Source organism: Cetorhinus maximus, chromosome 19 (genome assembly GCF_964194155.1).
Source record: "Cetorhinus maximus chromosome 19, sCetMax3.hap1.1, whole genome shotgun sequence".
In the NCBI taxonomy this organism is placed as follows: Eukaryota; Metazoa; Chordata; class Chondrichthyes; order Lamniformes; family Cetorhinidae; genus Cetorhinus; species Cetorhinus maximus.
The window spans coordinates 6,763,944-6,789,744 of NC_135897.1; the positions used below are offsets into that span (position 1 = coordinate 6,763,944).

General features: G+C 43.9%; 1 protein-coding gene across 1 annotated transcript in view; it reads left to right on the forward strand.

The window, feature by feature from the left end:
- The window catches only part of crocc2 (ciliary rootlet coiled-coil, rootletin family member 2), a 293,289-nt gene that overhangs the window by 141,771 nt on the left and 125,717 nt on the right, over positions 1–25,801 (forward strand). The window contains exons 17-22 of the mRNA XM_078563452.1: positions 222–415; positions 3,030–3,157; positions 12,242–12,411; positions 13,150–13,329; positions 18,808–18,942; positions 19,132–19,275. Of these exons, the coding sequence (XP_078419578.1) occupies positions 222–415; positions 3,030–3,157; positions 12,242–12,411; positions 13,150–13,329; positions 18,808–18,942; positions 19,132–19,275 (951 nt within the window). The remainder of the gene's footprint in view (positions 1–221; positions 416–3,029; positions 3,158–12,241; positions 12,412–13,149; positions 13,330–18,807; positions 18,943–19,131; positions 19,276–25,801) is intronic.

The following is a 25,801-nucleotide window of genomic DNA, read 5'->3' on the forward strand; positions in this document are numbered from 1 at the left end:
AAAAAGGAAAGTTGTGAACATTGGACATCTAACTGAAAATGGAAAATTCTGTAAACTCACAGCTTCTGAAGGTGGGACAGGTTGACCTCAACAGTTCTAGCGTCAGCTTCCATTCCAACTGCTAACCAGTCCTTTCCCCTTTGGAGACTGACCAGCCTTTTGCCCCTTTCCAGATCTTCCTGTTGCTTATTTCTCTTCCACTCTGACCCTGTCCCACGTAGGTGAACAGGCAGAAGCAGGCTCTGAAGGAACGGCTGGCCCAGACAGAGCGGGACGTGGAGCTTCAAAGCAAAGGACTACTCCGAGCCAGCAAAGAGAAGGAGGAACTGATGAAGGACAAGGCCAACCTGGTGGTGCAGCTGACAGCTGCTGAGAAGGAGAGCAGGGCCCTGTCCGAGGAGGTAGCTGCTCTCAGGTAGGGGATTCCTATACTGCATGCTGTATTTAAACGTTTAATTTGAAGTGAATTTCCAACAAAGTTGCTACTTGTTACATTGATTTAGATATTCAGTATAACCCTTTAGCCTTGGCTGATTGAACTGTGGGACATATGAGGCAAGATTCTTCTGTTAATAGCATTCAGTTTTCCAGCAGTGGTCTAGTGACTGAAAGCAGATGGAGGATAAGCTTATTTTGCTGGAACCTCATTATTAAAAATGTGTTTGGTAGTGCAAAACTTGAGTATTGCTGAAAAAGAGACATGTCAAAGCTTTTTATCTTGCACTCATCAGGACACTTCACAAGAATACTATTACAAGGGGAAAACAACAATTTATGCTTTATGAGAAGAGAGTGCTGATTCATTGACAAATGGACTCTAATTGGTAGAAGCATTGCCATGGAGAATGCACCAATTGACGGTGACTGACAATTAACTGCAAAACATTGTTTAAAATTTAAACCAGGCAGCTTGATCCTGATTGGTCAAGGAATTGCCTTGAGGAATGAGTCAGCGAATGGCTGTCACATTTTGTTTAGCTGAAACAGGCGCAATGTGTGTACATGTTCTTTCTTTCTGCAAAGAACAGGGCCCTGTGTGTTAATATATGTGCTTCCAGTAAATGCAAGTGCACCACAGTGCGAGCCCAACTGACAATCTTAAGCTGGTTGTCAACATAATTCTTAGCACATCGAGGATTATTTAGAAAATGTTGTCCAATCGCAGAACCACATCTAAGGTTGGACACGGTGTTTTGAGTTTTGCAAGTACGGGCTGATTGGGTCCGGTCTGTACCTTGCCCGTTGTGAGCAGTGGCTGGGACATGCTGTTTGATACAGTCCACCAGTCTTTGGGACGTACAGCCTACATACCTAGCATCGCACTGGCACTGAAATTCATATACCATATTACTCATTTGTGTGATAGGCAGAACGTCTTTTTGGCTTGACGGCAGCATCCTGTTAGTGGCAAATACCACTTGTTTTGCTACTGCGCAATAGCAGCATGAAACAGCTAGTTTCACCTGTTGCTCAAATTTTTGAGATACCTTGCCCTTCCAGGGTAATCTGAGGTAGACTGGGCACTTTTCATGGTCGAAAGCTGAGAGCCATAGTTCCCGTTCATGAGTTTGTGTGATAAACAACGTGAAATGATCTGATCAGGGTAGCCATTATCCCGCTGGGTGCCTTTGATGCACCCTATTTCAGCATCAAGCTTGCATGGTGAGCAAATGGATCGGACCCTATTTACAAGGTTGCCAATAAGATCATTCTTATGGCGTGTGGAACTGTAAGAATCCCAATATGAATATTGACCAGTGAAAATAGGTTTGTGGTAGACTGTGGCAGAGTAACCCCCAGCAGAATTCTCAGCTAGTATGTCAAGGAAGGGGGGTTCATTTGACTGCTCCATTTCAAAGCTGAATTTGAGCACAGCATGGAACCCATTACAACATGTGAGGATTTCATTACATGCAGCTGTGGATTTAAATATAGTGAACGTATCATTCCCAAATCAGAAATATGCGAGAGGTAGAAGGTTAGGTGTCATTCCATTGAAGACACGTTTCTCATGGAACCCATCAAAGATGTTTGCAAGAGCTAGGTCTAGAGGGGGTCCCATGGCAACAGCATCGATTTAGGCAAAAATGGTGCCATTGAAACTGAACTCAATTGTGCAAGTTACCAAGTTCATAAGTTCAGTGAATACTGATTCACACAATTGTGGCGGGTCTAGCTCTCCATGATATAGTGCTGCAACACAAATATCTATGGCTTCCTCAAGTGTAACATTGGCGAATAGGCTAGCAATACCAAATGAACATGTACATATATTGCGCGTGTTTCAGCTAAACAAAATAAGCGACAGCCATTCACTGACTCATTCCTCGGTGCAATGCTTTGACTAATCAGGGTCAAGCTGCCTGGTTTAAACTTCAAACAATGTTTGGCAGTTAACTGCCAGTCACCATCAATTGGTGCATTCTCCATGGCAATGCCTCTGCCAGTTAGAGTCCACTTGACAACCAATCAGTGCTCTCTTCTCATACAGTATTAATTGTTGTATTCCCCTTGTAATGGTATTCTTGTGGAGTGTTCTGATGAGTGTAAGACAAAAAGTTTTGACATGTCTCTTTTTTCAGCAATACTCACTCATTATTAGGCATTTTTAAATGAGACGGCAGTGAAGAAGTTATGCCATGTGTTGTATTTCATGTTATTGCTACCTAAATAGTGTGCACAGAGGTAGCAGAATTTTGAATGAGCTCAAGTTTGCGGAGGGTAGAACATGGTAGACCAGCCAGGGGTGCATTGAAATAATCCTTGTCTAGAGGTGACAAAGGCCGGGATGAGGGTTTCAGCAGCAGATAGACTGAGGCAGGGTTGAAGTCGGGCGGTGTTACTGAGGTGGAAATAGGCGGCCTTAGCAATGGCGCCAATATGCGGCTCCAGGACACGATGATCAAATTGAGAGTCCGCCTCCATGGATCAGTCCAGAGTGCTGTCTGGCATGTCATTCTGATGTGTGTTTTCAACAATTCATCATGACCCTGCAGCATTTCTGAGTTTTCATTTTCAATTTGTTTCAGGGTGGATAAGGAAGCTTTGGAGACCAACCTGTTTGAATCTCAGCAACTAGTTTCACAGCTGGAGACTCGTAAGGAGCAGCTGGAAGGAGAGAACCAGACCATTCTTCTTGCTAAGGAGTCACTTCTAGGTGTGTGTGTTCTAATATATGAGTCTAATATATGTATGTGTGTGCATGCTTTACCTACCAACATACGAACAAGGAGCAGGAGTAGGCCATTCAGCCCCTCGAGCCTGCTCCGCCATTTAATAACATCATGGCTGATCTGATAGTAACCTGAAATCTGCATCCCACCTACCCCCGATAACCTATCACCCCCTTGCTTACCAAGAATCTATCCACATCTGCCTTAAAAATATTCAAAGACTCTGCTTCCACCACCTTTTCAGGAAGGAAGTTCCAAAGACTTACAACCCTCTGAGTGAAAAAATTTCATCTCATCCCTGCTTTAAATGGGTGACTCCTTATTTTTAAGCTGTGATTTTTCCACAAGAGGAAAAATCCTATCCACATCTGCCCTGTCAAGACCCCTCAGGATCTTAAATGTTTCAATCAAGTCGCCTCTTACTCTTCTAAACTCCAGTGGATACAAGCCTAGACTGTCCAACCTTTCTTCATAAGACAACCCATCCATTCCATGTATTAGTCTAGTAAACCTTCTCTGAACTGCTTCCAACACATGTACATCCTTCCTTAAATAAGGTGACCGATACTGTACACAGTACTCCAAACGTGGTGTCACTACTGTAGAACTGAAACAAACCTCTCTACTTTTGTATTCAATTCCCCTCACAATAAATTATAACATTCTATTAGCTTTCTGAATTACTTGCTGTACCTGCAAACTAGCCTTTTGTGATTCATGCACTAGGACATCCAGATCCCTCTGCATCTAGAGCTCTGCAAGCTCTCACCATTTAGATAATAGGCTTCTCTTTTCTTCTTCCTGCCAAAATGGACAGTTTCACATTTTCCCACATTATACTCCATTTGCCAAACCTTTGCTCACTCACTTAACCTATATTTATACCTGTTTGTAGCCTCCTTATGCCCTCTTCACAACTTACTTTTCTACCTATCTTTGTGTCATCGGCAAATTTGGCAACCGCCCCATCCATCCCTTCATCCAAGTCATTTATATAAATTGTAAACAGCTGAGGTCCCAGCACTGATCCCTGTGGCAAACCATTCGTTACATCCTGCCAACCTGAAAAAGGCCCATTTATGCCTACTCTCTGCTCCCAATCTTCTATCCATGCCAATATGTTACCCCGATACGAGCTTTTATTTTCCACAATAACCTTTGATAAAGCACTTTATCAAATGCCTTCTGGAAATGTAAGTACAGTACATCCACTGGTTCCCCTTTATCCACAGCACATGTTACTTCCTCAAAGAACTCCAATAAGTTGGTTAAACAGGATTTTCCTTTCACAAAACCATGTTGACTCTGCCTGATGACCTTAAGCCTATCCAAGTGCCCTGCTATAACTTCTTTGATAATAGCTTCTAACATTTTCCCTGCGACAGATGTTAAACTAACTGGCCTGTAGTTCTCACTTTCTGTCTCCCCCCCCTTTTTGAATAGTGAAGTTATATTTGATATCTTCCAATCTAATGGGACCTTCCCCAAATCTAGGGAGTTTAATTAAAACCAATGCATCAACTGTCTCACGGGATGCTTCTTTTAAGACCTAGGATGAAGTCCATCAGAACCCAGGGTGCATATTTATGTAACTATCTGTTTTAAAATGTGTGTTTGCGTATGTACATGTAGATTATCACATGTGGAAGCTCGCCCAGGCATAGATAATAGGTATCAAGATAGTTCTACTCTTTTCGTTCCACAGTCTTGGACCAGATAGGATCCAGTACATATTTAGTTATTCCCTCAATAGGGTATTGTACCACATCAGGGCAACTTAACCCATTGCACTCAACAAATTTACACCTTACCTTAATAACACCCAACTATACTACATCCTCAATTTACTGCACCAAGCAACACTGCAAGTTCAGCTGATTAACACTTACCCTACTCTATAGAAGGTTCATGGATTTTTTAAAAGAAAGAACACAAAGCAATTGCAAAAGAAGTCAAAAAAGCAATTGGGAAGGCAAAGAGGAGCAACAAAATTAGGTAATCAAGGGGAAAAAAAAAGATATTGTAAGGTATTTTACAGACACAGAATGAACAAAAAGAAAATTGCATTAGGGATAGGGTCACTGAGGGATGAACAAGGTAAACTGACAGGTAATGACATTCAGCAGAAATATTAAATAATTAATTTGCCTCAATATTTACCAAACAGACTAAGGAGTTGGACATGGCATTAGAAGAAGAGATCTTAGATGGTATAGAACCATTTACAGTTAAACTGATCAAACTTAAGGATCAAACCCCAGTTTAAATGGTTTGCATCTGTGCATATTAATAAACATTAGTGAAGAGGTAGCAGAGACACAATTACAGATATATAAAAATTAATTCAAAGGGAATCATGCTAATGGACCGGCAGACAGCTAATGTGACTCTTATACTTTAAAAAGGATTAGAATAAATCCAGGGAACTATAGATCAAAGCAAAATACTGCAGATGCTGGAAATCTGAAACAAAAACAAAAATTGCTGGAAAAACTCAGCAGGTCTGACAGCATCTGTGGAGAGGAAGACAGAGTTAACGTTTTGAGTCCATATGACTCTTCTTCAGAACTAAAGAGAAAAAGAAATGTGGTGAAATATAAGCTATTTAAGGGGGGTTGGACAGGTGAAGCTGGATAGAGGGCCAGTGATAGATGAAGGCAAAGGAGAGATTGCCAAAGATGTCATAAACAAAAGGTCAAAGGGGTGTTGACGGTGGTGATATTAGCTAAAGGCTGTGCTAATGGTGACATTAAGGGTAGAAAGCAGGATGAGCAAGTGACAGATAGCCCTAGTGGGGGTGGGGTGGGGGGAGGGTATTGAAATAGGCTAAAAGGTGGGGATAAAACAAGATGGAAAAAATTGTAAAAATAATAATAGAAATAGGTGGGAAAAGAAAAAATATACATAAAAAAGATATATATAATAATTATTAGAATAAAGGAGATAAAAAGGGGTGAGGATGGAGGAGAGAGTTCATGACCTGAAGTTGTTGAACTCAATGTTAAGTCCAGAAGACTGTAAAGTACCTAGTCGGAAGATGAGGTGCTGTTCCTCCAGTTTGCGTTGAGCTTCACTGGAACATTGCAGCAGGCCAAGGACGGACATGTGGGCATGAGAGCAGGGTGGAGTGTTGAAATGGTAAGCGACAGGGAGGTCTGGGTCATGCTTGCGGACAGACCGACGGTGTTCCGCAAAGCGGTCACCCAGTCTGCGTTTGGTCTCTCCAATGTAGAGGAGATCAGTTAGTTTAACGTCAGTGGTAGGAAAGTTAATGAAACCTTTACTTAAAGATTTATTAGAGAAATCTTGAGTGATTGAAAATATGATGGAATCATCAATGCGATTTGTAAAAGGGAAGCTCATGCTTGAATGACCTCACTGAATTCTTTGAAGAACTAATAGAAAGAGTAGACAAGGGTAATGAAGTAAATATGATATAGAATCATAAAATTGTTGTAGCAAAGAAGGAGGTCATTTGGCCCATTGTGTCTGTGCCAGCTCTCTGCAAGAGCAATTCATCTAGTGCCACTCCCCCACCTTTTCCCCATATCCCTGTATAAGATATTAGATATATTCCTCAAAGAACTCCAATAAGTTGGTTAAACACAATTTTCCTTTCACAAAACCATGCTGACTCTGCCTGATGACCTTGAGCTTATCCAAGTGCTCTGCTATAACTTTTTTAATAATAGCTTCTAACATTTTCCCTGTGACAGATGTTAAACTTACTCGCCTGTAGTTTCCCACTTTCTGTCTCCCTCCCTTTTTGAATAATGAAGTTATATTTGCTATCTTCCAATCTAATGGGACCTTCCCCGAATCTAGGGAGTGGTTGTCACAGGGATCAGTGCTTAGATGTCAACTGTTTACAATTTATATAAATGACTTGGATGAAGGGATGGATGGGACGGTGGCCAAATTTGCTGATTACACAAAGATAGTTGGAAAGTAAGTTGTGAAGAGGACATAGGGAGGCTACAAACAGATATATATAAGTTAAGTGAGTGGTATCACTTAAATGGTTATCAAAATTTTTCCTCTTCGGATAATGTTAGGATTCTCGTTTGAAATATGTTTGTCTTTTCAAAAGTCCTTTAAGGTACCACATAGTCGACTCATGACCAACATGAGTGCATCTGGATTCAGGGGATAAATAGCAGAATGGATCACAAGCTGGCTGCAACACAGAAAACAGAGATTAAAGGTTGAGAGAGTTATTCAGATAGGCAAAAGGCGGGTAGTGAATGATTTAGACTCATGAATCAGAAGTATGATTTCTAAATTTGCAAACAACCCGAATTTTGTGCGTGTAGATAACACAAAGGAAGAATGTGACCAAATACAAGGGAACAATAATAAACCTGCAAGTTGGCTGTGTAATTAGCATTTCAATATAGGTAAGTGTGAGATGGTACATTTTGATATAAAGAATACTTGTTGCATAATAGGAACCTAAGTGAGGTAGAGGAGCAATGGCACCTAAAGGTACACAGTCAAAGAAAAGTAACAACACAGGCTAATAAGATTTTAAAAGAAAGCAAGCCAAGCTTCATTTCTAGAGGGATAGAATTGAAAAGCAGAGGGGTTATGCTAAACTTGGATGGAATATTGGCTGGGAGTACGGTGCAAGAGTTCTGATCCCTATATTATAAAAATGGAGAAGATGAAAAAAACAATTCACGAGGATAATACCCCAGAACTGAGAAGATTTACTCATCTGGTAAGACTGAGGAAGCTGGGGCTCTTCTCTTTAGAAAAAAATGAAGTCAGAGGATGACCTGATGGAGGTCTTTGATAATGAAGGTTTGATATGATAAAGGGGGAGTCCAAAAGCAAAGAGCATTAATTTAAGAGAGTTTCTAATCAATTCAATAGGGAATTCAAGAAAACTTCATGACCCAAAGAGTGATAATCTGAAATGCTCTAACACATGGTAATAAAATAACTTGTGTTTACATACTGGCTTTCACAACCTCATCAACAGATAATTGTATTTATATAGCGTCTCGAACATAGTCTCGAACAAAGTGCTTCACAGGACCATTATCAAACAGAATTGACACCGAGCCAAATAAGGAGATATTAGGACAGACGATTAAAAATGTTAAAAGCACTTTATAAATAAGTTGTTGCTCTTTCTTTTCTTCCTAGTGACACCTACTGTACTGCCCCAAATCGACTGCACCCTCAGCCTAATGCCACTTACCCTACTGCCCCAAACAGACTGCACCCTCAGCCTAATTCCACTTATCCTACTGCCCCAAGTAGACTGCACCCTAAGCCTAATGCCACTTACCCTAATGCCCCAAATAGACTGCACCCTAAGCCTAATGACACCTACCCTATTTCCCTAAATAGACTTCACCCTCCACCTAATGACACTTACCCTACTGCCCCAAATAGACTGCACCCTCTGCATAAAGACACCTACCCTACAGCCCCAAATAGACTGCACCCTAAGCCTAATGGTACCTACCCTACAGCCCCAAACAGACTGCACCATCAGCCTAATGCCACTTACCCTACTGCCCCAAATAGACAGCACCCTCAGCCTAATGCCACTTACCCTACTGCCCCAAATAGACTGCACCATCAGCCTAATGCCACTTACCCTACTGCCCCAAATAGACTGCACCCTCAGCCTAATGCCACTTACCCTACTGCCCCAAATAGACTGCACCCTCAGCCTAATGCCACTTACCCTACTGCCCCAAATAGACTTCACCCTCCGCCTAATGGCACATACCCACCACCGCCAAATAGACTGCACCCTCAGCATAAAGACACCTACCCTACTGCCCCAAACAGACTGCACACTCAGCCTAATGCCACTTACCCTACTGCCCCAAATAGACTGCACCCTAAGCCTAATAACACCTACCCTACAGCCCCAAATAGACTGCACCCTAAGCCTAATGACACCTACCCTACTGCCCCAAATAGACTGCACACTCAGCCTAATGCCACTTACCCTACTGCCCCAAATAGACTGCACCCTCAGCATAAAGACACCTACCCTACAGCCCCAAATAGACTGCACCCTCAGCTCAATGACACTTACCTGACCGCCCCAAATAGACTGCACCCTCAGCTTAATGACCCTACTGCCCCAAATAGACTGCACACTCAGCCAAATGGCACATACCCACCACCGCCAAATAGACTGCACCCTCAGCCTAATGACACCTACCCTATATCCCCAAATAGACTTCACCCTCAGCCTAATGCCACTTACCCTACTGCCCCAAATAGACTTCACCCTCCGCCTAATGGCACATACCCACCACCGCAAATAGACTGCACCCTCAGCATAAAGACACCTACCCTACTGCCCCAAACAGACTGCACCCTAAGCCTAATGACACCTACCCTACTGCCCCAAACAGACTGCACACTCAGCCTAATGCCACTTACCCTACTTCCCCAAATAGACTGCACCCTAAGCCTAATAACACCTACCCTACTGCCCAAATAGACTTCACCCTCCGCCTAATGCCACTTACCCTACTGCCCCAAATAGACTGCACCCTCAGCATAAAGACACCTACCCTACAGCCCCAAATAGACTGCACCCTAAGCCTAATGACACTTACCCTACTGCCCCAAATAGACTGCACACTCAGCCAAATGGCACACACCCACCACCGCCAAATAGACTGCACCCTCAGCCTAATGACACCTACCCTTCTGCCCCAAACTGCACACTCAGCCTAATGCCACTTACCCTACTGCCCCAAATAGACTGCACCCTCAGCATAAAGACACCTACCCTACAGCCCCAAATAGACTATACCCTAAGCCTAATGACACCCACCCTACAGCCCCAAATAGACTGCACCCTAATGATACCTACCCTACAGCCCCAAATAGACTGCACCCTAAGCCTAATGCCACTTACCCTACTTCCCCAAATAGACTGCACCCTCAGCCTAATGGCACATACCCACCACCGCCAAATAGACTGCACCCTAAGCCTAATGAAACCTACCCTACTGCCCCAAATATACTGCACACTCAGCCTAATGGCACATACCCACCACCGCCAAATAGACTGCACCCTTAGCCTAATGACACTTAACCTAACACCCCAAATAGACTGCACCCTCAGCCTAATGCCACTTACCCTACTGCCCCAAACAGACTGCACCCTCAGCCTAATGGCACATACCCACCACCCCCAAATAGACTGCACCCTCAGCCCAATGACACCTACACTATTGCCCCCAAATAGACTGCACCCTTGGGCTAATTACACTTACCCTATTGCCCCAAATAGACTGCACACTGAGCGTAATGACACTTACCCACCACCCCCAAATAGACTGCACCTTCAGCCTAATGGCCCCAAACCTACTGCCCCAAATAGACGCAGCCTCAGCCTAATGCCACTTACCCTACTGCCCCAAATAGACTGCACCCTCAGCCTAATGAAGCCTACCCTCATGCCCCCAAGTATACTGCACCCTCAGCCTAATGGCACTTACCCCACTGCCTCCAAATAGACTACTCCCTCTGCCTAATGACACCTACCCTACTGCCCCAAATAGACTGCACCCTCCGCCTAATGACACTTACCCTATTATCCCAAATAGACTGCACCCTCAGCCTAATGACACTTACCCAACTGCCGCCAATGGGCTCCACCCTAAGCCTAATGACACTGACCCTACTGCCCCAAACAAACTGCACCCTCATCCTAATGATACCTGCCCTACTGCCCCAACTAGACTGCACCCTCAGCGTAACACCTACCCTTTTGCCCCCACATGGACTGCACCCTCAGCCTACTGACACTGACCCTATTGCCCCAAATAGACTGCACCCTCTGCCTAATTGCACTTAACCTAACACCCCCAAATAGAATGCACCCTCAGTCTAATGACACTAATCCAACCATCCCCAAACAGACTGCACTGTCAGCTTCATGGCCCCCACCCTGCTACCCGCAAATGGACTACACCCTCAATCTAATGACACTTACCCTATTGCCCCAAATGGACTTCACCCTCAGCCTAATGACACTCATCATACTGCCCCAAATAGACTGCACACTCAACCTAATGACACCTACCCTATTGCCCAAATAGACTTCACCCTCAGCCGAATGACATTGACCCTATTGCCCCGAATAGACTGCACCCTCAGCCGAATGACATTGACCCTATTGCCCCCAAATAGACTGCACCCTCAGCCTACTGACATTGACCCCACTGCCCCAAACAGACTGCATCCTCAGCCTAATGACACCTACCTTATTGCCCCCAAATAGACTGCACCCCCAGCCTACTGACACTCACCCTACTGCCCCAAATAGACTGCACCCTCAGCCTACTGACACTCACCCTACTGCCCCAAATAGACTGTACCCTCAGCGTAACGACACCTACCCTATTGCTCCCACATAGACTACACCCTCAGCCTAATGACACTTACCCGACCGCCCCAAATAGACTGCATCCTCAGCTTAATGACACTTACCTGACCGCCCCAAATAGACTGCACCCTCAGCTTAATGACACCAGCTCTATTGCCGCCAAATAGACAGCGCCCTCAGTCGAATGACACCTATCCTATTGCCCCAAATATCAAGCACCCTCAGCATTATGACACTTAAGATAACATCCCCAAATGGACTGCACCCTCAGCCTAATGACACCTACCCTATTTCCCCAAATAGACTGCACCTTCAGCCCAATGACACCTACCTTCATGCCCCCAAGTATACTGCAACCTCAGCCTAATAGCACTTACCCTACTGCCCCAAATACACTGCACCTTCAGCCTAATGACACTTACCCTATTGCCCCAAATAGACTGCACCCTCAGTCTAATGACACCCACCCTACTGCCCCAAATAGACTGCACCCTCAGCGTAATGACACTTACCCTAGTGCCCCCAGATACACTGCATCCTCAGCGTGTTGGCACCTACCCTACTGCACCCAGAACTTACTGAGACCTGTCTTACACACTTGTGTCGGAATCCAGGCTTGTTGTATAATTGTGCTTGAACATATGTGCACTCTGCTGTTTCAGTGAAACGACTGGAATTCCTTTGTGTATTTCAGCAGAGATTGGTGTGGCACATAAAGAGATGGAGCTGCAGCTAATCAACATTGGACGAGATAAAGAGCTGTTACAACAGAAACTGGGTCAAGTGGAGCAAGAGGCCCAGATCTCACTGAAAAATGAAAAACTGGTCCATGAGGAGGATGTTGAACGCCTCCAGAAAGAAAAGGTTTGTAGCATTCAGGCCTCAATGATTTGATTAAAAAGTATCAGCTTTCCATCCTACCCCATAACAGACTCTATCCACCTATTTAATCTCCTTCCACAGCCTATGTACAATCAACCTTATCATGAGCCCTTTGACACATTTAATTTCCCGAGTAAAGTTTTTAGCGTAATTTTACCCTGTTCCCAAAAATAGACCAGTAAATCCAAGGAAGTGTGTGTTAGAGTGCCCAACTCTGGTCAAAACAAAAAAGGGGCACTTTGCTGTGCGGATGCTGGTGAAACCTTGAGAGCGGGGGTGTGGTGGGGGCTGGGTGCGGTGTTGCTGTGGGAGCATTCAAGCTGAGAATCTGCATGCTCAACGCATGTGCAAGTCCTGCAGAGATACCAGAAATACAGGACAAAACACATCCTGGAAGGCCTGATGCAGGACCAAAGGCTGGAATAAGGGACAGTCCCAGAAAATCCAGAATGTTTGGTCACCCTGGAGCTCATGGCAACATAACACAATTGATACCCAGTTAACGTGCAACGTACCTTTACACCAATCGGTCTGAAACAGGGTACGAAATTGTCACGTTCAGCATGCTTAAAAAAGATGAATTCTGCCAAAAAGATAGAATAAATGCCTCTCATTTGTTGAATCTAAAGGCTGACTTTAGGTAACTTTCTAATGGTGGGGATATAACACAGTGAAAACTGATGGCATTCAAGTGGCATAAGCTTCACTCTGTGCCCACAGGAGAGCCTCCGTCTTGAGCTGACTGCGGAGAGGGATGAGACATATCAACGCTTTCAGCAGGAACGTGAAGACCTTGTCACCCGCTTTGAGGAAGAGAAAGAGCAGCTAAATGAAGAAATCCTCAGTTTACAAAAAGAGAGGGATGAGAGTCTGATTCAGGCAGAGAGCCAGAAACAGCAGGTAAAGAACAAGTTGGTTTCTTTAAAGATCCAAATGCAAACTACAAGATACTCCATGGGGTTACACAACAGGGTTATATAACACACAGTAATTGGGAACAACCCATGGAATGAAAGCGATAAGACTATATTGCTCTGAAACAAAGTGCTCTAAGAATTGAAGTGATGTTATACACATTACATAGAGGATAACACACACATTATGGAGGGTTAAAGGAGAAAAGGCCACATTTTATGAGGGGAATTAGGAAGGAATCACTCTAGCTGCTGTGGCTCATTTAATCACAGTTGGCTGCAGATTGACTTTGGCAGATTCCTGACAGTTTCCTTCTGCCACTTCACTAGGCCACTGAATGGAAGGCAGTGGCTTGAACTGGAACCTTCCAAGAACTGGACTTGTATAAGCATTCCAGTGGATTTGTCCTCCGATAGGTGAAACATCCCGCTGATATTTGGCTTCTAAACTGCACCTGCTTATTTGCTTGCGGTTGGAAATTCATCTCTGTAACAAAGCAACTCCATATGTTTGCTAGTGGTTATTGTTTAATTGAGCCCCACTACTGCACTTTAATTTACCCCAGATGAGATGATTATGAACCAAGTCTGCAATTTCCATTGTAAATGTAACACTTTAATTCCAGTTTAATTTAATTGCCTGTCAGATGATCGTTCTTCCAGCTCTTGTGTGAATTGTTAAATTTTTGTTCTCTTGGCAGTGAACCTTAAAGGACTGTTCTACAGCACTTAATATGAATCAGAGAACCATTCAGAAGTATATTTTGTAACACGTTTCCTCACTTATTCTTTAGAAAGAAACTTGTTCACTGCAATAGCACCGCCCAGTGCAGTTCCACAAGGCCAGAATATCCCAGGTTTGATCTTTCGTCAGTGCTGAGTCAGCTGAAAGGTAGTGAGGATTTACAGGTGCTGTCCATGCACCTTGGCCAGGGGCAGAGTACATGAGTCAGAGTTTGTGCTGTTCATTACTGTACTTCTTTAAAATTTATTTATGGGACGTGGGCATCACTGGCTAGACCAGCATTATTGTCCTTGAAAAGGTGGTGGTGAGCTGCCTTCTTGAACTGCTGCAGCCCATGTGGTGTAGATGCACCGACAGTGTTGTTAGGGAAGGAGTTCCAGTATTTTGACCCAGCCACCCTAAAGAAATGACAATATATTTCTAAGTCAGGATGGTGAATGGCTTGGAGGGGAACTTGCAGGTGGCGGTGTTCCCATCAGTCTGCTGCCCTTGCCCAGCTGGATGGTAGTGGTCATGTGTTTGGAAGGTGCTTTCTAAGGAGCCTTGATGAGCTGCTGCAGTGCATCTTTTACATGGCACACACTGCTGCTGATGTGTGTTAGTGGTGGAGGGAGTGAATGTTTGTGGATGGGGTGCCAGTCAAGCGGGCTGCTTTGTCCTGGATGGTGTCAAGCTTCTGGAGTGTTGTTGGAGTTGCACTCATCCAGGCAAGCGGGGAGTATTCCATCACACTCCTGACTTGTGCCTTGTAGATGTTAGACAAGCTTTGTGGCATCAGGAAGTGAGTTAGGTACTGCAGGATTGTTAGCCTCTGGTCTTGTAGCTACAGTATTTATATGGCTACTTCAATTCAGTTTCTGGTCAATGGTAACCCTGAGGATGTTAATAGAGGGAGAATTCAGTGATGGCAATGCCATTGAGTGTCAAGAGGTGATGGTTAGATTCTCTCTTGTTGGAGATGGTCATTTCCTGGCACTTGGGTGGCATGAATGTTACTTGCCACTTGTCAGCCCAAGCCTGGATATTGTCCAGGTCCTGCTGCATTTGGGCATGGATTGCTTCAGTATCTGAAGAGTTACGAATGGTGCTGAACATTGTGCAATCATCGGTGAACATCCCCACTTCTGACCTTATGATGGAAGGAAAATCATTGGTGAAGCAGCTGAAGATGGCTGAGCCAAGGACAATACCCTGAGGAACACTTACAGTGATGTCCTGGGACTGAGATGATTGACCTCCAACAACCACAATGATCACCCTTTGTACTCGGTATGACTCCAACCAGTGGAGAGTTTACCCCTTGATTCCCATTGACCCCAGTTTTGCTAGGGCTCCTTAATGCCACACTCGGCCAAATGCTGCCTTGATGTCAAGGGTAATCACTCTTACTTCACCTCGGGAGTTCAGCTTTTATGTCCATGTTTGAACCAAGGCTATAATGAGGTCAGCAGCTGACCTCATTGAACATCAGTGGGCAGGTTATTGCTAAGCAAGTGCCACTTGATAGCACTGTTGATGACCCCTTCCATTGTTTTACTGAAGATTGAGAGTAGACTGATGAGGCAGTTTTTGGCTGGGTTGGATTTGTCCTGCTTTTTGCGTACAGGACATACTTGGACAACTTTCCACATAGCTGGGTAGATGCCAGTGTTGTAACTGTACTGGAACAGCTTGGCTAGGGGCGCAGCAAGTTCTGGAGCACAAATCTTCAGTCCTATTGCACAAATGTTGTCAGGGCCTATAGCCTTTGCAGTATCCAATGCCTTCAGCCATTTCTTGATATCATGTGGAGTGAATGAAATTGGCTGAAGACTGGTATCTGTGATGCTGGGACTGTAGGAGGAGGCTAAGATGAATGATCCACTTGGCCCTCCTGGCTGAAGATTGTAGCAAATTCTTCAGCCCTACCTTTTGCACAGATGTGCTGGGCTCCCCCTTCATTGAGGATGGGGATATTTGTGGAGCCTCCTCCTCCAGTGAGTTGTTTAATTATCCACCACCATTCACGACTGGATATGGCAGGATTGCAGAGCTTAGATCTGATCCGTTGGTTGTGGAATCACTTATCTCTTTCTATCACTTACTGCTTATGCTGTTTGGAACGCAAGTAGTCCTGCATTGTAGTTTCACCAGGTCGATACCTCATTTTTAAGTATGCCTGGTGCTGCTCCTGGCATGCCCTCCTGCACTTTTCATTGAACCAGGGTTGATTGCCTGACCTGATGGTAATGGTAGAGTGGGGGATATGCTGGGCCATGAGGTTACAGATTGTGTACAATTCTGCTGCTGCTCATGGCTCATAGTGTCTCATCATTGCCCAGTCTTGAGTTGCTAAATCTATTTGAAATCTATCCCATTTAGTACAGCTGTAGTGCCACACAATACAACAGATGGTATCCTCAGTATGAAGACAGGACTTTGTCTCCACAAGGGCTGTGCGGTAGTCATTCCTATTGATACTGTCATGGACAGATGCATTTGGGGAAGGCAGGTTGGTGAGGATGAGGTAAAGTATATTTTTCCTTCTTGTTCATTCCCTCACCACCTGCCACAGATCCAGTCTAGCAGCTATTTCCTTTAGGACTCGGCCAGCTCGATCAGTAGTGGTGCTACAAAGCCACTCTTGGTGATGAACATTGAAGATCCCACCAGAATAAATTCTATGCCCTTGCCACCGTCAGTCCTTCCTCCAAGTGATGTTCAACATGGAGGAGCCCAAATTCATCAGCTGAGGGAGGGCGGTACGTGGTAGTCAGCAGGAGGTTTCCTTACCCATGTTTTACTTGATGCCATGAGACGTCATAGGTTCTGGAGTCGATGCTGAGGATTCCAAGGGCAACTCCCTCCCGACTGTATACCACTGTGCCCCTACCTCTGCTGGGTCTGTCCTGCCGGTGGGACAGAGCATAGCCAGGGATGGTGATGGTGGTAACTGGGACATTATCTGTAGGGTATGATTCTGTGAGTATGACTGTGTTGGGCTGTTGCTTGATTAGCCTGTGAGACAGCTCTCCTGATTTTGGCACAAGCCCCCAGATGTTAGTAAGGAGGGCTTTGCAAGGTTGTTGTCGTTTCTGGTGCCTAGGTCGATACCATGTGGCCCATCTTGTTTCATTCCTTAATGACTTTCTTGCAGTTCGTTACAACTGAGTCACTTGCTAGGCCATTTCAGTGCGTATTTAACAGTCAACCACATAGCTATGGATCTGGAGTCACACATTGACAGATTTCCTTCCCCAAAGGGCATTAATGAAGCAGATGGGTTTTTTCGACATTCGACTTTTAATTCCAGATTTTTATTGATTGAATTGAAATTCCACCTTCTGCCAGGGAGGGATTCAAACCAGGGTCCCCAGAGCATTACCCTGGGCCTCTGGATTACTAGCCCAGTGATAATGCCACTACTCTCCCCAAAGGTGGAGAGGTTGAGTACTCAGGGTCGGAACCTGTGGTCTTGCAGAATTGGTGGCTGATAGTTCAATGAGGCGACTATCAGCACTAAGAGAAACAGGTTAGGGACTGGAAATGAGAGAGTATGAGCACCGGATGAAGCAGGAAAGTCCAAACCTAGGACTGATGAGGGCATTGCTCAGCCTGAAGACTAGACTAACTGAGAGTAAAAGTGGTAAAGGCTGAGGCCTGAACTAACAATGTGCTCCACATCTTCAACGTGGCAGTGAGGAGCACTGATGCTAGCACATGGATAACAGCCCAAAAAGAGGAATTGGGAAGCATTCATCTCATACACAGACTCAGTTCCTGAGCAGGTGTTTCATGGAAGACCAAGGTCAACAGTCCAAGGTTCCAGGAGCAGAGCATGGGTCAAGCCTAAGATCCATTAGAAAAGAGAGGCACATTTGGGGAAAGGTTACTGGAGAAATTTGTAACATGGGATAAATAAGATTAGTGCTTTGTTTTGAGAACAGTTTGACCTATTAGTTTAGCATATTATACATTTATACATTATAAGTTAAAATTTTATTGTTGAGTAATGGGGAATCAATATGTTTACACAAAAGACTTAGACCTTACAATTCCAGAAGGGCTGCTCCACTGGGAGTCTTTGTTGGAGGCCCTGTCCCAAATCCCTGGGATGGAGTGGGTGGTGGGTAGGTGAGGGGTGGGAGAATGGGGTAGGTGGGTGCATGGCAGGAGTGCATCATCAATGCTTGAAAGAGCTCATCAGCTGTCCCTGCCATGTTTACCCTTGTAAGGCAGTGTAGCACGCAGCCTCAGTCTGACATCCTCTCAGACACTTCTGGAAGTCATTGACTCTAAGAGGACCCATTCTCTTCCAGGATGGATGAATGTACATACGATTGATTCATACATTGTATGTCATTGCCGTGGAAAAGTAGGAAGCATGGTCGTTCCGTAGGCTTGAGATTTATCTCAGCTGCCCACCGTTATGGTGCACCTTCAGTTAGGAGGAAAATAAATCAAAAGCAAGTCTAATGTGACTGATGATGGAATTAACATCTGATAACATTGTTGCATTGATGTAGTTGTAGTTGTTTGGTAGGAGTTGAGTTGCTTTCCATTCATAGTGCTGCAGGTGAAGCCATGTGGAAAATGTGATCCATCTGCTCAGTCACAAAAGCCCAATCATCAGGTTTTTTTTTTCTGTTCAATTCTTCATTCTCTTTCTTTGTCAGCCATCAGCCTGCCCTATGAATCCAGCCCCTTATAACCAGCTGAGCAAATTTCTATCTTTTCAAGGCCTTGTGTCTCAAAGAATCGGAGAAAAATATCCTGTCTGAGAAACTCGGTCATGTCCAACGCGAACTTGGCAATGCAAACATGGAAATTGACCGGGTGAAGCGAGAGTTACACAGTCGACAGGAGCAGGACAAGGTGACAATCAACTTAGTATTGCTTTCAAGAGCATTGTTTTTTCTTTCAAAAATGAGTAAATATTGATGCCAAGGTCAAATTATATAGAAACCTACAAATGACATGATGGACAAGTTATATAGTTTGCAGAAATTAATTAATGAAGAATAAGGCAAGAACTAATCTTTTGCATCATCTTCTTTTGCCCAGGACACCATTAACAACATTAATGCTGACCTGAGGACCTTTCGAGTTCAGTTTGAGGAAGCAGTGGCCAACCATGAGAGAGAGATCAAGGGTCTCACTGAGCAGCTTAAAGACTTGACCCGTCAGAGAGAAGTGACCCTCAGGGAGGTGGGTTGAAAGATTACCTGGTTTCACCTCCTCAGATTCAAAGTTGTGTCTGATTGAATGGGTTCCTAGTGATTCTGCTTTTCTCTTCATTATTGTACTATAGTGACACACATGGCATGCTACGTTACTCTGAGGTGAAACTCTTTTCATGGAAAGCTCATTCAGAATCCCATAGCTTAGACCAAGAGGAGCGAGGTAGACTTATATATTCAGTACAAGCAAAGAGTTAAATTGAAGACGCAATGGCCCAGATTTTCACTTGCAAAGGCCGGTAGCCTGAATAGATAAATTCCCCAGGTGGCTGCACCCACCTTAGTAGAAACTCCTCTGAATGGCACGGCCTTCGCTCCAGGAGGGTGGGTGTGGAATGGAGTAGGGCCTGCTACCACCACAGCAGATTGGAGGCAGCCACAGAGATTGTTGATGTCAAGGCAGGTTTGTTAAAGGCCCAGCTCAATTCTCTGGGACTTTGTCCCAGTTGTTTTGTTAAAAACTAGGCCCTTTATATCTCACCTCTCATCCCCAATTACACACCCCCATCCACTCACCATTCACTTCCATGGCCCATACCAACTTAATGCCAACCCATGCCCCCCACCTGCCCCCATGGGCTCTTCTAGCCCCCATGCCAACTTAATGCCAACTCATGCCAATCCATGCCCCCCATGGGGAGTTGGTGGCATAGTGGTAATGTCACTGGACAAGCAATCCAGAGACCCAGGCTATTGCTCTGGGGACATGGGTTCAAATCCCACCATGGCAGCTGGTGAAATTTAAATCCAATTAATTAAATCTAGAATCAAAAGCTAGCCTCAGTAATGGTGCCATGAAATTATCATTGATTGGTGTAAAAACCCATCTGGTTCACGAATGTCCTTTAGGGAAGGAAATCTGTTGTCCTTACCTGGTCTGGCCTACATGTGATTCTAGACCCATAGCAATGTGGTTGACTCTTAACTGCCCTCTGAAATAACTTAGTAAGCCACTCAGTTCAAGGGCAATTAGGGATTGGTAACAAATGACAGGCTTGCCAGTGGCACCCACATCCCATTATTGAATAAAATAAACCACCCTTTGTCCTTGCACCCCTCCATGCCAACTCACCCAGTATTCATCATGGGCAGACTGCAGGAATCATGTTGAGATGAAATAATGTAAGAGTCAAAGTATCTATAACACCATTCACTGTAATAAGAAAAAAAAACGTACATGAAAGCCCATTCAGAACATTTAAATCCCCTCAAGCACTTAATCCTTTATAAAAACAAACAGGCTTGAATTCATAACCCAACATCAAAGACAACTAATCCTTCAATAAATGCTTTGCTATCAGTCAAACTGTGTACTTAGGATCCGCTACTGAGATAATGATAGCTTGTGTAAAGCAGCCAAGTATCAATAATGACATAATGATAGCCCTTAGGGTATTGTGTTTGCTGGACCAGATTTTTTTTCAACTCTAACATTGGAAGGCTGTGCTTTTTTCCTTCAAATTTTTAAAGGACTGTGTATTTAAATAACATCACAGCTTGAGTTTAATCAACTCTCACGAATGCAGGCAGGCTGTTATTTTTTTAACTTTTAAAGGGTTGAGGTTTTAAATAACTTGACAGCTTGCTAGTTTTATATCCCTTATCTTCACGAGCATTTACATCTCCTCACTAAATTTCTGACTCGCACACTGCGGGATAATGCCCTCCCTGCAGCGCTACACATAGGAAGGAAAACTTTAATAACAGACCTAATTCATGACAATGTTAAAAGAGCTAAGAATGAAATGGAAAGAAGCCTAGGGCCTGAATTTTACCTTTGGCGGGCGCGCGCAATCGGCATGCACAGGAGTGGCCGGGAAACAGACCCCGACCACAATTGGCCCCCGACCGCAATTTCACGTTGGCTGCCCAGTTAATGGCCAGCCAACGCTGAAAAGCTGAACACTACATGGGGTGTGGGCGGGAAGAGGGTGAGAGATGACATCTCCACGAGCGTGGGTGAGCGCTGCGAGAGTGCTCCCTGAAGGCAGACAGCTGCCTCAGAGAACTGCGAACCTTCAAATAGTAAAATAAAGGTATAAAACACTGCAAAAAAATTGTCCGTGCACCACAATCAAGCACCTGAAAGCATACCTCATAAAAATGTTGTCACCGATATTTATTTTTATTTTATTTCGTAGCAGAGATTTCATCCCGCCCTTGGATGAGGTTTGCTGAAAAATGTAAAGGCCGCCTGGCCGATTCACCCATCCGCCAGCTGTAAGGGCCACGAAAATCGGAGGCAAATGCGCCATTAATGAGCTTAATTGTCGACGGGCGCGTTTCCGACTTTTAAGTGCACCCGCCGAGCAAAATATCACCCGAGTGCTCGATGACGACAGGACGCTCACCTGACGTCACCTCGCGCGATTTTACACCCAATTGGGTTGGTGTAAAATTCTGCCCTAGGACTCATATGAATTTGATTTTAAGCATGCTCAACCAATACAGAGCAACAATCCACAAAGTCAATCAGATGTTGAACTACATAGTCAAAGCAGTAGACTACAAGTCAGGGGAGTTATGGATCAAACTATGTAGATCACCCCTTGCATACTGTATCCAGCTCTGATTGCCAAGAAGTAACTGATATTCAATTGACTGGAAGCAGCAAAGAGAAAAGCCATGAGGCAGATCCCTTGCCAAGTTATGAGAAAAGACTGGAGAACTTTCTGTTTTCAACCTAGAATGGGAGAATCTGGGAGGAGATCTTGAGTTAACATAGTTAAGGGTATAGAAAATTGGACTTCGTTAGATCCTTAAGAAAGGTTGTCATCTTTGGTTATTAGATGTTTGAATAATGTGAATATGAGCCCTTGCTGGTTAGGCCAGCGCTGGGACCTCCATTGTTATTGATGTTGTTACGATCAGGTTAGGACTGACTCCTCTCTTTTCCGACTCCTGAGTTGGTTATAACAGAGTTTGAATTTAAAAAGGGGGTGATATTGCCAATTCAATATACATTTAACTGTGTACAGCCTAGTGCAAGAAATAAGCAAGCTGGGTTCCTTTAGTTAACAAGTAAAGAGTTATTGCTAAAATTCACTCAGGTAAAGATGCAGAAATTATTAACAAAAGGTTTAACATGTACAAATATGTCCAACTACCCACTAATGATAAAATAACACACACACACCCCGCCCTACCACCCACAGCAAGCAAAAATAAATAAATAAATAAAACTTTGCAGTGTATCCGATCTTAAAACTTGGGCAAGTAAAGTCCGAAAAAGAGAAAAATCACAGATTGTCCATCAGCTTGTTTACAGCTGAAGGGTCCTTTTTACTGTAGCTGCTGGAATTTGAATTTCTCCCTGGAGCAGTTGGTCTGCAGGTGTGGCTAGATGATTCTCTTTTCACTCAGACACAATGGTGTTGAATCAGACTTCTCCTTTAAGAGCTCTTGGTTTGCAGCAATGAGGTCTTCTGGTAGGTTTTTCAAATCACAAACAGCTTAGCGTTGATGAGAGAGGTTTCAGAAGAAAAAGAGGGGTAGGTAAGGTCCCCTCCTGTCCCTCTGGCAGTCTCCCTGTTAGTACAAATCCAGTATATTTTACACTCAAGAGCGGGGTCATGTGACCTTCCTCTGGGAGTTCCGTAGAGGAAGCATCTCCTTAAAGGAGCTTGTGTACTTCTCAAATGCAACACATTAGCTGCTGTAGGCCAGTGTCCTTTGCTTAGCAAAAGTATTCTTTTCAAAAAGTACAATATGTCCAGCCAATGACATTATAAATTAATATCCTATATAACACATCTTCATAACAATGTATGTAAATTACCTGTAATCAGAGTGTAAAATGAATAAATGGGAGATTCACACTTTCCTTGGGAAAGAACTTCCCAAGAAGGTAGTTGTGAAAGACCCATTAGCATTAAGTTGACTCGTCATTCGCCATGTCTATGTCATTCCAATTTTGTCCTCTTGTGCATCCCAATTTTCATTGATCCACCATTAGCCCTTGCTTTCAGCTGCCCCCTATATCCTCCCTAAACCTCATCACTTTCCTACCTCTCTCTATCTCTTCCTTCTTAAACCTACCTCTTTGATCTGTCCTAATATTTTCTTATGTGGTTCGGTGTCAAATTTTGTTTCATAACACTCCTGTAAATGCCTTGGGATGTTTTACCATGTTAAAGTACTACATAAATGCTAGTTGTTGCTGTGATGCTCTATGGTGCTATTATCAGGCTATGCCTAAAGTACTAGATAAACCATGACATAAAGAGGACGTCCAAACCCCAGTGGCAGTGTAGAGAATAGCGACAAGGCTGATCGCAACAGCTAGTACAAAGAATTCTTAGGAGTGATATGATCAGCAGACTCTTCAGCTTCAGAAGGAGACACTTCAGAATGGACTTTACAGAAATACTTAACAAAAAAAAACACATTTGAAACAATACTTTCGGATGCACCAGGATGGCGAGAGAGGAGCTGGATCAATAGTGCGAAAGCTAAATCTATGACAAACCAGGAAGATTTCCTTAGTGTCTCAGAATGCTCGGGGAATTTCTGAAAGAATTGTAGTGCTCCTATTCACGGATGATATTGAATTGTTGACGGACTCTCTTAGGAACTTTGTATACTTGACTTGGCATAAGAACATTAGAAATAGAAGCAGGAGTAGGCCTTTTGGTCCTTCGAGCCTGCTCCACCATTCACTAAGATCATGGCTGATCTTAACTCCATTCTCCTGTCTTCCCCCCATAACCCTTAACTCCTTTGTAGATTTAAAAAACTGTCTAACTCAGTCTTGAATATATTCAATGACCCAGCCTCCACTGCTCTCTAGGTAGAAAATTCCAAAGATTAATGACCCTCTGAGACAAATTCCTCCTCATCTCCGACTTAAATTAGATTTAAACTGTGCACCGCCCCCACCCCCTTGACCCGGTTCTAGATCCCCCCACAAGGGGAAAGATCCTCTCAGCATCAGCCCTGTTAAGGCCCCTCAGGATCTAATATCTTTCAATAAGATCATCTCATTCTCCTAAACTCCAATGAATATAGGTTCAACCTGCTCAATCTTTCCTCATAAAAGACAACACCATCACCCCAGGAATCAGCCTAAAGAACCTTCTCTGAACTGCCTCCAATGAGAATATATCTCTCCTTAAATAAGAAGACCAAAACTGTACACAATACTCTATGTTTAATCTCACCAATGCTCTGTTCAGTTGTAGCAAGACTTCCCTATTTTCATACGCCATCCCCCTTGCAATAAAGGCTAACATTCTATTTGCCCTCCTAATTACTTTTTGAACATGCATGTCAACTTTTTGTGATTCATGTGCAAGGACCCTCAAATCCCTCTGCACCGCAGCATTCTGCAATCTCTCTCCACTTAAATAACATTTTGCTTTTCTATGCTTCCCACCAAAGTGGACAACCTCACATTTTCTCACATCTCCATCTGCCAAATTTTTGCCCACTCACTTAACCTTTGCAGATTTTTTGTATCCTCCTCCCAACTTGCTTTCCTACCTACCTTTGTATCTTTTGGCATTTTGATCAATGGGCTAATCAATGGAACTTGGTGATGGGTGACAGGAGAACAGCATTGTCCGTTTGCAGAGCTGAAGTGTGGATCTCAAAAGTATTGATTAAAAGATAAAATGGACTCAGTTGATGTGTAGTTCAGGGGCCTCCAGTATTCAGGACAGAAAACTGACTCTTTACATCTGTAAGTGTAAACTCTGAGGAGATATGATGATTATTTGACTAGCGATCAACTGTATACCACAAGTGCATAGTCTTGGGTTAAACATCAGGAACTTTGTCCTTTTTGTCGAGCCATTGACCTCGATAATAAGTTGCCAGTACTTGTGATGAATGTGCAATTGCTGCAAATATTTAAACAGAGCTGGATGAGTTTATGTGAGTGGCAGAGATCTTGAGTTATGGGAACTATGGGATTTGACAGGCATAGTGGTACCAGTCACTGTGGTCTCCTGAAACTTGCTTGATCACCCATGGGGTGGGAGGAGAATTTCCAACAGATTTTTTTCTAAACTGGCTGAATGACTTATCTGTCTTAGGAGTTGGCATGGCTATGGGAAGGGAACAAGGAAGATTTTAAGCTGGGATAGGATGGGCTTAATGGTATAAACAGGTGGCACCATGTGGAATGGCTTGATAAACTAGCTGGCCTTTTCCTGTCTTTTCCCATATGTTCCTATTTGCTACCTCAAACAGAATCCTCTTCCCCAGTGTAAAGAGCAGTGCCAAGGAAGTTGGTACTCCCTGATCTCCAAGGTTCCAAACCCTCACCTTCAGTCTAAAGAAACTTTTTAGCAAGAATCTCATTTATATCTGCCCCCTAACTGGGATAGCATGGAACACACTTTTCCTACTGTTGTCCCTGATGGTAACTCAGCACATTGCTGTCTCTGGGCCCATAAGGTAAACTTAGCAGTTATTCACCATAGCCCAAGGAATCCTTTCAACATTGATATATGGTAGAACTTAGCCAATGGAGAAAAAGATTCAGAATAATT